Genomic DNA, 11,532 nt, shown 5'->3' on the forward strand with positions numbered 1-11,532 from the left:
TGGTCGAAATTGAGGCCGATCGAAAATTCTAGGACCAAAATAAGTTTCAACTCACCAAATTATGTATTAAATACTGCTATGGTTATTTACAAAACGTCATTGACGTCTTGTGTTTTATCAAAACGTCGACGATGTTTTGTGTTTTAATAATTAAAATAATATTTTTTATTGCAAAATATCATTCTATTATCACAATTATGTAAAACACTAAAATAATCAAATACTTTTGTATTTCACATTAAAATTAATCATATATAAAAATTTTAGCCGGATTGGTACTTGATATTTGATAATGAAAGGAAATAGTATTATAATGTACACGTTGTATATTATGGTCCTGTCTTGTTCTGGACCACCGGTGATCCATCTAAAATCTGGTAGTTCCTAAAACCAAAAGTCCAAAACCCTGTTCGTCAGATTCCAGTTCCACCACTAACCCTGTCCGCCACTGGCGCCACATCCTCAAACTCGATCTTCAGCCAACAACCTCTGTTTTATCCGAGGACCACAAACTTACTCCTCGATTCGGTTGTTTTCGAGCTGACATCAAAACCAAAGGAAAGATTAGCAGTGTACAAAATTTAAAATTTAATATTAAAAATATTTTCTTTCCTCTAAAACCTAATTCACAAAAGTTCTAAATGTTCTCAAATGCATACTTCGAGCATATAATAAGAATGATTGGAACATAACCTTCAATTCTTCATGTTAGGGTTCCGAAAAGCCGATGAATAAAGATGATGATGATTCAGTACATCTGGTTAACCAAAGGAACACAGTAGAGAGAGAGAGAGAGAGAGAGTACGAGGTTGTCTTGGCCCTCAACTGTGATTCCTTTGATTAAAAAGATGGAACGAACCAGGGCTTCCGATCTCTTCTTTTCGCAGCAATGGGGAACAAACATACTAGTTCGGAATTTATAGGGAGAGTGTGCGTGGAGCCCGTGCCCTCTTTACACTTGCTTTTGGGCTATGGCCTCCATCACAAGCCGGAATAACCACTACTTGCTTTACGCACTAAATCACTAATCTTTGGAAGGCCCAAAACAAAAGAACAAAAACTCATTTTATTAATATCTATCTATTTATATATCTATTTGTTAAGATAACCCTTGTGACGTGGAGTGGATGCCTATCTAACGGGCGATTCTCTATTCCCAGGATGAGAACTTAGTTTTTCAATATGAAATGAAATTAATGAAAGCAAATATCAATGCTTTTGTACACCTATAAATAGGTATGACTTGATATAGAAGGAATACACAAGAACAATAAAATATTTTTTTTTCTCTATAATATTCTTTTTTTTTATACCCTGTTAATAAATTTTCTCTCTTTTATTCCTCTGTAATTTCAAACTACAATATTTATAATATTAGTAAACAGATAAGCTACTTATATTATAGTGAGATAAGAGCAAGTTTATATTTCTCTATTTTATATTTACATCTTCCTTATTTATTTAGTTATTTTACAACACGTTATCAGCACGAGACTCTGATCAAATTTTTAGGAAGACTCATGTAACAAATTTTTATTATGTCAAAACTCTCTCATCTTGAATTAAATGCTCTTGATATATCTGGAAACAATTATTTATCATGGATACTAGATGCTGAAATTCATCTTGATTCAATGGATCTTGGAGATACCATTAAGGCTGAAAATAATGCATTCCAGAAGGATAAAGCCAAAGCCATGATTTTTCTTCGTCGCCATCTTGACGAATGATTGAAAAATGAATATCTCACATTAAAAGATCCTACAGATCTTTGGAAAGACCTTGAAGAAAGGTATAATCATCAGAAAACGGTGATACTTCCTCAAGCCCGATATGAATGGACGCACTTGCGTTTACAAGATTTTAAATCCATAAATGAATATAATTCTGCAATGTTTCGAATCACCTCACGAATGAAATTATGTGGGGAAAAGATAACTGATCATGATATGTTGGAGAAAACTTTCTCAACCTTTCATGCCTCGAATGTGCTCCTGCATCAGCAGTATCGAGAAAAGGGATTTAAAAAATATTCTGAGTTAATTTCTTGCCTTCTTGTTGCTGAACGCAACAATGAGTTGCTTTTAAAGAATCACAAAGTGCGCTCGGCTGGCGCCGCCGCATTTCCTGAAGTAAATGCGGCAACTCATTACCCCAAAAGAGGTAAATGGCAAGGTTTTAACAATTATGGAAGGAAAATGAATTATGTTCAAAAGAGAGAATCTCATCAGAAGTGGGATAACAAAAGAAATATCGGGCAGAATAAATCAACAGAGGATAAGTGTTTTCGTTGTGGTGGAAAGGGCCATTGGTCACGTACCTATCGTACCCCAAGGCACCTAGTCGATCTTTACCAGGCATTTTTAAAAAAGGACGACAAGGGAAAAGAGTCAAATTTTGTTTCAAATGATGCTGAAAATTCCACCACTCATTATGATGTATCTGATTTCTTTGAGGACCCTGAGGAAAATATTGGTCATTTGATCGATGATGGAATAGTTTAATATGTGGGATTGTGAAGTATCTATGTAAATAAATAATGTAAAGAACTTATTATTAAGCTTTATTTTCATGTATTTAAGTTTCAAATGTGATGTATATAAATAATAAAATATTAATATTTATGAATTTTGAAATCATTAAATGTGTCAAATTTTAAAATAAAGTTTTAGTATATGACATTATTTTTATGTGTAGTATTTCTTAGAAAAATAATTCCGATCAAGTATTCAATTTTAACTATGCATACTACTCATTTTATTATTATTTGTCTTTGAAGAAAATGGCAAGGATATGTAATGAAGATGTATGCCTTGCGGATAGTGCAAGTTCGCACACTATTCTCAAAAGTGATATATATTTTACCCATCTTGTGCCAAAAGAAGAATGTGTTAATACTATTATCGGCTCAGGCAATGTGATTGAAGGCTCCGGAAGAGCTATAATTTTGTTTCCCGGAGGAACAAAATTCATAATAAATAATGCACTATTGTCTACCAAGTCTCAAAGAAATTTGTTGAGCTTTAAAGATATTCGCCGAAATGGATATCATATTGAGACTATGAATGAGGGAAGTCATGAGTACTTATGTATCACAACTCATGATTCAAATAAGAAAATTATATTAGAAAAATTACCCTCACTTTCATCTGGGTTATATTACACCAAGATTAGTGCAATTGAATCACACGCCATTGAAAACCAGAAGTTTACTAGCCCAAATGAATTCATAACTTGGCATGATAGATTTGGTCATTCGGGAACAACCATGATGAGGAGAATTATTGAAAACTCTCATGGACATTCACTAAAGAACCAGAAGATTCTTAAAACTAGTGAATTTTGTTGTGCTGCATGTTCTCATGAAAAGTTAATTTTAAGGTCATTACCGATAAAGATTGGATTTGAGTCCCCTGAATTCCTAGAAAGGATTCAAGGTGATATATGTGGACCTATTCATCCACCATGTGGATCTTTTAGATATTTTATGGTCCTAATAGACGCATCTTCGAGATGGTCACACGTGTGCTTATTATCTTCTCGCAACCTGGCGTTTGCGAGATTACTGGCTCAAATTATTTGATTAAAAGCATAATTTCCAGAAAATTCAATCAAAGTAATTCGTCTTGATAATGCTGGTGAATTTACTTCCCAAGCTTTTGATGCTTATTGTATGGCTAATGGAATAAGTGTTGAACATCTAGTAGCTTATGTTCACATACAAAATGGGTTAGCAGAATCACTTATTAAGCGCCTCCAATTAATTGCTAGACCCTTGCTTATGAGAACAAATCTCCCAACCTCGGTTTGGGGGCATGCTGTTTTACATGCCGCAGCACTTATTCGTTTGAGGCCAACGAGTTACCATCAGTTCTCTCCTATGCAATTAGCTTTTGGCCAGCAGCCAAATGTCTCCCATTTAAGAATATTTGGGTGTGTGATATATGTTCCCATTGCACCACCTAATCGCACCAAAATGGGACCCCAAAGAAAATTGAGAATATATGTTGGATATGATTCTCCCTCTATAGTAAGGTATCTTGAGATACAAACTGGAGATGTATTTAAAGCCCGATTTGCAGATTGTCATTTTGATGAATCAAAATTTCCAATATTAGGGGGAGAAAATAAGCTTCTTGAAAAGGAACTTAATTGGAATGCATCATCGTTGATGCATTTAGATCCTCGATCAGGGCAATGTGAACTAGAAGTTCAAAAGATTATACATTTGCAAAGAATAGCAAATGAATTGCCTGATGCATTTTCCGATACAAAGAGGATTACCAAATCTTATATACCAGCGGAAAATGCCCCAATTCGAATTGATGTCCCAGTTGGACAAATTGCCACCGAAGCAAATACACGCCAGAAGCGTGGCAGGCCTGTCGGTTCCAAAGACAAAAATCCTCGAAAGCGAAAAGAGATAAATACTATTCCTGTTGGAAAAGACATAGTAGAGACACCTGCAGTTGTCCAAAATTCTGATATAGTTTTAACGCTAGAAGACGTTCAGGTACCTGAAAATTGTGAAAATGACGAGATCTCGATAAATTATGTCTTTACAGGAGAGAAATGGGACCGAAATAAGACAATTGTCAATGAAATATTTGCATATAATGTGGCATTAAATATCATGCATGAAAGTAAGGATCTTGAGTCAAGATCAGTTGAAGAATGTCGACAAAGGAATGATTGGCCAAAATGGAAAGAAGCCATGAAGGCTGAGTTAGACTCACTTGCAAAACGTGAAGTCTTTGGACCTGTAGTCCGTACACCTGAAGATATAAAACCTGTTGGATACCGATGGGTATTTGTGAGAAAACGAAATGAGAAAAATGAAGTTGTGTGCTACAAAGCCCGACTTGTGGCACAAGGTTTTTCACAAAGGCCCGGTATAGATTATGAAGAAACGTATTCTCCTGTAGTGGATGCGATAACATTGCATTATTTAGTTAGTTTATCTGCATATCATAAACTGCATATGCATTTAATGGATGTGGTAACAACCTATTTATACGGCTCATTAGATCGGGATATCTATATGAAAATCCCTGAATGACTAAAGATATCTAAACCATCCAATGAATATTCGCAAGGGTTATACTCAGTCAAATTGCAAAGATCTTTATATGGTCTGAAGCAATCTGGACGAATGTGGTATAATCGTCTTATTGAGTATCTGGCCAAAAATAGATTCAAGAATGATGATATCTGTCCATGTGTTTTCATAAAGAAATCTGCATCTGGATTTATTATAATTGCTGTGTACGTTGATGACTTAAATATCATTGGGACTCCTGAAGAGATTCCAACAATTATAAAAACTCTAAAAGAAGAGTTTGAGATGAAAGATCTTGGAATGACTAAATTTTGCCTCGGCTTGCAGATCGAGCATATAAAAAATGGGATCTTTATTCATTAAACAACATACACAGAGAAGATCTTGAAAAGATTTTATATGGATAAGTCACATCCCTTGAGTACTCCAATGATCGTAAGATCTTTGGATGTGGAGAAGGATCAATTCCGTCCTAAAGAAGAAAATGAAGATATCCTTGGTCCAGAAGTACCATATCTTAGTGTCATTGGAGCGCTAATGTATCTTGCTAATAATACACGACCCGATATATCATTTGCTGTGAACTTACTAGCAAGGTATAGTTCCTCTCCAACCAGAAGACATTGGAGCGGAATCAAGCAAATCTTTCGATATCTTCATGGAACGGTTGATATGGGATTGTTTTATCCCTATGGATCCAAGTCACAACTAGTTGGTTATGCAGATGCTGGCTACTTGTCTGATCCACATAAAGGGAGATCTCAAACAGGATATCTGTTCACATATGGAGGTACAACTATATCATGGAGGTCCACGAAACAGACGATTGCTGCAACATCTTCTAATCATGTTGAAATACTGGCGATTCATGAAGCTAGTCGCGAGTGTTTTTGGTTCAGGAGTCTGATTCAATATATTCTGTCATCATGTGGACTGATTGATCATAAGATAGCTCCAACTGTCCTATTTGAAGATAATACAGCATGTATTGCTCAATTTAAAGGCGGATACATCAAAGGTGATAGAACAAAGCATATTTCTCCCAAATTATTCTTCACTCATGATCTTCAAAATCAAGGGACAATTGATGTCCAACAGATCTGCTCAAGTGACAATCTGGCAGATTTATTTACAAAGTCACTCCCAAAATCCTCCTTTGAAAGATTGGTACATGGGATTGGGATGCGTCGATTTCGAGACATAAAATGATGTTGACAAGAGGGGAAGACTGTACTCTTTTTTTCCTTAGTCAGGTTTTTTTCCCATTGGGTTTTTCTTGACAAGGTTTTTAATGAGGCAGTCCCCATCACAAAGGATTTTGTACTCTTTTTCCTTCACTAAAGTTTTTTTCCCATTGGATTTTCTTTAGTAAGGTTTTAACGAGACATATTCCTAAATGGTCATCCAAGGGGAGTGTTAAGATAAGCCTTGTGATGTGGATGCCTATTTAATAGGCGGTTCTCTATTCCCAGGATGAGAACTTAGTTTCTCAATATGAAATGAAATTAATAAAACCAAATATCAATGCTTTTGTACGCCTATAAATAGGCATGACATGATGTAGAAGGAGTACACAAAAATAATAAAATATTTTCTTCTCTCTATAATATTCTTCTTTTTATACACTGTTAATAAATTTTTTCTCTTTTATTCCTCTGTAATTTCAAACTACAATATTTATAATATTAGTAAATAGATAAGCTACTTATATTATAGTGAGATAAGAGCAAGTTTATATTTCTCTATTTTATATTTACATCTTCCTTATTTATTTAGTTATTTTACAACACTACTATAGTATTTACCTTTTTTTCTGAAAATCGAATCGAACCGGCCGAATTAACCTTGAATCGGTTTTTAGCTGGTTTGGTTGAAACAGAAAACCACCTGAAAAAACCGGTAAAAGAAAGGTCGAACCGGCAATAAACCGATAGAACCTGCTGGTTTTTTAAAGATTTCCGGCTTTTTGCAATAAAAAACAAAAAAAACCCTCTCATCTCTCACAATTCAGTGAATTCACAAACCAAACCTAAACGGAAACCCTATCAGAGACAAGAGCAGCCCCCACCACCATCTGCCAGTCGCCCTCTTCTCCTCGGCGTGGAATCTCTGTTCGGAGACATCGCCGTCGCTCGATTCGCCCACCTCACTGTCGCACATCGATCATCTTGTCAGCTCGCCTCTGCGGTCTCCGGCCTCTGCTCACCTCGCTGTTGCTCACCTCGGCTCCTCCCTCACTAGCCACTCCTTGCTGCTTGCTTGCTTCAGTGCTTCGTGGAGTTTTATTTTCAAAAATTTTATTGAGTTATTCTTCAATCTTCAATGCTTCAGTGATCGTTGTCGCCGTCGTTGACGCAACCAGCGTCGGTCATCTCACCCGCGGCCCTCTCCCTGCTACTTCACGGTTCTGTTTGCTTCGTCTCTGTCGCCGGCTCGCCGCCCAAATCACCTCTCTGCTCGCCTCTCCGTTCTCCGCCGCGAGTGATGCCGCTCCTTGCTTCTTCGACGTCGTCCATGGTAAGCTCCTCGCCTCTAACCTTGTCGTTCTTCCCTGACTCCCTATATGGACACCGTGGGTTTTTCAGTTACTCTTAAATTAATTTTGGGGGTTCATCTTTTGTTTTTCCAATTAATTTTTAAGATTCTGAGCTGAGTTTGTGTTGTGATTTTGGAATTGGATTATTTATTTGATTTGTTGAATGCTGATGTGATTCTGAATCAATTTAATTTGAATTCTTAGTTTGGAATTGGATTCAATTTAGTCTTTGTTGCTAATGTGTTTTTGGTTTAATTTGGATTCAGAAGTCAGAATCACGTTCCTGATCAATTGATTAGAATTTCAAAAACTAAATATAATTATATATGCTTTGGCTCTCTTATATTCAGCAGGTTTACAAATTTGTAACTGAATTGAATTTTGTTTTGTATTAGAATTGTATGATTCTTAGTTTGAGGATCTCTACCGTTCTTATTGGGTTTGGATTTCTGAAATTATATATTAATTTTTTAATAATTTCATTGTATATTTAAATAAATCAGTTTAATTATGATTCGATCTCAATTAAATCATTGAACCCGTCATTTCACCGGTTGATGTCGGTTCGGTTCTTACAACCATTTTTTTTCTTCCCCTATATGCCCTACCAATGTTGAAAGTTGAAACTCCATAATAAAAAAATATTGATTTGTATATTGTGTCTGACGCTACTGGTATACTTTTGAAGAGAAGGTACAAGAAAATATTATTTTAATTTCCATAGGTGAATTTTTCATTACGATAACTAATATTTAAGATCGTTGAGTCACCAAAAACAAAATATCTTATTATTTAAGATCATTGACTAGAGCATACCATAGTCACTCATTTGTGATCCCTTTTGTTCCCAAAACAATAATGCAACAAAAAAGAACATTGATTTTCTTATTGGTTGCCTTGATAGCGTTGGCATACAGGGCGATCCAGCCGCCTCCCCCAAGAACATGCGGTTCACCGGGTGGTCCGCCCATCACAGCACCAAGAATAAGGCTTAGAGATGGGAGGCATTTGGCATACAAGGAACATGGTGTTCCTAGAGAATTAGCCAAGAACAAGATCGTCTTCTTACACGGCTTTGCTTCTACCAGACATGATACTGTGATTACAGTGAATCTTCCTTCGGTATTCTCCTTTAATTCATATGCTTGTTTTTTTCTTTTTTTTTTCTCATACAGTAGTAGAAAGGGTTGGAGTTAATTTTTTTTCCCTTTTTCTTATGTTTTTTCATGTAAAGTTCTCCCATTTCAAACAACAACCATTCAAACCACCAGAAAGACATATATTTCTTGTTTAAAAATACATTCTTAAATTTTTTTATTACTAGTATTATTTTTAATAATCATATTTTAATATCCTCAAAATTTTATAAAAATGTTTTGTTCCCAAACAAAGGCTTAAGAAGCTTTTGATTTGACCATTTTGACAAGTAATTGAATTTACTTGGATTGATTCTAGATTTTGTAAAGCCTCGCTAAATAACAATAATTGATGATAATGATCACTAGGGTCTTCTAGAGGAACTGGGAGCATATATAGTGTCTTTTGATAGACCAGGGTATGGGGAGAGTGATCCGGATCCCATCCGAACACCCAAAAGTTTGGCTTTTGATGTTGAAGAGCTTGCAGATAAGCTGGGACTTGGACCCAAGTTTTATGTTTTTGGATACTCCATGGGAGGGCAGGCTGTTTGGGGTGTCCTCAAGTACATCCCTCACAGGTAAACAAAATATTTTGTCGCAACTTACTCCCGTTTCTCAGTTAATGCCTATTGGATGTTTGTCCACCAATTAGTTTGATTTGTTTCTTTAACCTTTTTAAAATAATCAAATAAGTTTGCTATATTAAAATAACAATGTTGTATATGAATTAAAAATCAGTCAATAATTAATAATCATATAAATATATAATTTTGATTACAGTGCTATAAAATTATTTGATTATTTGACTATGACATATTTGATATTTCTATTATAAAATTTTAATTATTTTGAAAAAGTCACTTACTATCTCATTAACCTTTTAGAAAGCCAGTCTAAAAATTTATATTTCTACAACGATTAGATAAATGTAAGCTTAACTTTTGATACACCTAGCTAGATCAAATTCTAATAACATAGATATACTTATACTTAATATTTATATCAATTGTAGCACACATTATTATATACAACATTTAATACAATTTATTTGAATATAAGTGTTTGCTCCTTTATGACAAGAATATATAAATGGTACACACTTGCACAGACTTGCTGGAGCAACACTATTGACCCCAGTTACCAACTACTGGTGGAATGCTTTCCCTTCTAACTTGTTTACAAAGACTTACTACAAGCAACCTGCACAAGACCAATGGGCTGTTGGAATTGCTCATTACTTACCATCGCTAACATATTGGTGGATCACTCAGAAGTGGTTTCCAACATCAAGTGTTGTGGAATACAATCCTGCTATTTTCTCACAACAAGATTTATCCATAATTCGCTCTTCTAATTTTTCAAAAGGTCGAGAAAATCAGGTAAGTATTTCAATTATTTAACTCTATTTCTCCATGTTTAGCAAATAAATATAATATTGCAATCTTTTTCCCATATCCAAGTATAGTGATATGCCACACCTTTCACACCAGATCTCATCACACATTATATTTCATGTTTATTGGGTTTCGACGCTACCTACTATTATTTTTTATTCTTTTAAATGGGATCGATGTTCTAACTAGTTAAAGAGAATTTGAAGATTTATTATTATTATATCCCTAGAAAAAGGCAATAAAAAATCATTTTAAAAAACTTACAATTTTCAGTTTATAGAAAAGAAAATTAATATTATATCGTAACATAAGTCTTAAAAAGAAAAACATATGTTTAAAAAATTCTTTCAAAAAGGATAATTTAGGAGAAAAAAATCTTTTTATAAAAGTCTACCCAAACAAGTTTTTAGTAGCTTAAAAAATACTTAAAGAAATTATTTGTAATTTGAACGAAATATACCTTAAAAATTACAAATGAGGGGGACCCCAGTATCTTATAAAATTGATGTTTTAAAAGTTATTAGTAAAATAAAATATCTTGTAAAATAAACTTCGAGGGACTACCCACTCTTAAATTATTTATTCAAAAGGTAGTATTAAGTTTAATATGGTACAGAATGAATCCATATCTTAATGGTTAAATCTTTTACATTTTATTTCAGTTTGAAAGTATGTGTTTCACTCTCATCCCCTCCCCGATTAAAAGAGAAAAAAAAATCTATGGAGATTAGATGTTCTAAAAAGTTAACCTAAAAGATAAATTTGAATATATCTAAGAGAAAGGCATTTGTTTGTTAACAAGATGTGATGTACGTTCTTGTTGTCGTCACAGGCGGTGCAACAAGGTGAATCTGAATCCATTTGCCGTGACATGATCATTGGATTTGGAGCTTGGGACTTCGATCCCCTCAAGATTGATAACCCATTTCCAAAGAATGAAGGCCAGGTTCATGTATGGCAAGGTGAAGATGATCAGCTTGTTCCTGCTATGCTACAACGCTATCTTGCTCAAAACATTCCATGGATTCAGTACCATGAATTGCCAGGTGCAGGGCATATGTTTCCGTTAGGAGACAAACTCAATGAAGCCATTCTCAAAACACAATTACTTATATGAGTATTGCAAGTGCAGAATTAAAGAATAACTTTTTGTATTATTTTAGTTAAATTTGTATAAATTATTTGGTGGATATTTTAGAATATTTGTTGTTATCTTTTTTATATTAGTTTTAATGTTTGAGAATTTTCAAGTCATTATAACCATTAGTGAGTCTTTAATTGGACTATTGGGGTGTGTTTAAAATAAGAAAGGTAATTTTGTGCGTATTAAAATGTCACTTTTCCTAAAATCATTGGATCTCATTAAATAAAAATTAAAAGTTGTTATAGAAAAAAATATTAATA

General features: G+C 34.4%; 1 protein-coding gene and 1 long non-coding RNA gene across 2 annotated transcripts; one reads left to right on the plus strand and one right to left on the minus strand.

Moving 5' to 3' along the window:
* On the minus strand, positions 204–1,133 carry LOC107608302. The gene is made up of 2 exons (XR_001612799.2): positions 694–1,133; positions 204–540 (listed from the first exon to the last, which is right to left on the minus strand). It is a non-coding gene; the product is annotated as an uncharacterized LOC107608302 (long non-coding RNA).
* On the plus strand, positions 8,365–11,382 carry LOC107609402. The gene is made up of 4 exons (XM_016311360.2): positions 8,365–8,717; positions 9,101–9,312; positions 9,843–10,113; positions 10,961–11,382. The coding sequence occupies exons 1-4, from the start codon at positions 8,454–8,456 to the stop codon at positions 11,243–11,245; spliced, it is 1,032 nt and encodes a 343-aa protein (XP_016166846.1). The 5' UTR covers positions 8,365–8,453; the 3' UTR covers positions 11,246–11,382.

Source organism: Arachis ipaensis, chromosome B07, assembly GCF_000816755.2.
Source record: "Arachis ipaensis cultivar K30076 chromosome B07, Araip1.1, whole genome shotgun sequence".
Taxonomy (NCBI): Eukaryota; Viridiplantae; Streptophyta; class Magnoliopsida; order Fabales; family Fabaceae; genus Arachis; species Arachis ipaensis.

Bases quoted from the DNA above. Each gene is read 5' to 3' on its own strand.
- LOC107609402 (XM_016311360.2), top strand. From the start codon at position 8,454: ATGCAACAAAAAAGAACATTGATTTTCTTATTGGTTGCCTTGATAGCG. The intron at 9,313-9,842 runs GTAAACAAAATA...ACACTTGCACAG, and splicing joins CTCAAGTACATCCCTCACAG to ACTTGCTGGAGCAACACTAT. The intron at 10,114-10,960 runs GTAAGTATTTCA...TTGTCGTCACAG, and splicing joins CAAAAGGTCGAGAAAATCAG to GCGGTGCAACAAGGTGAATC.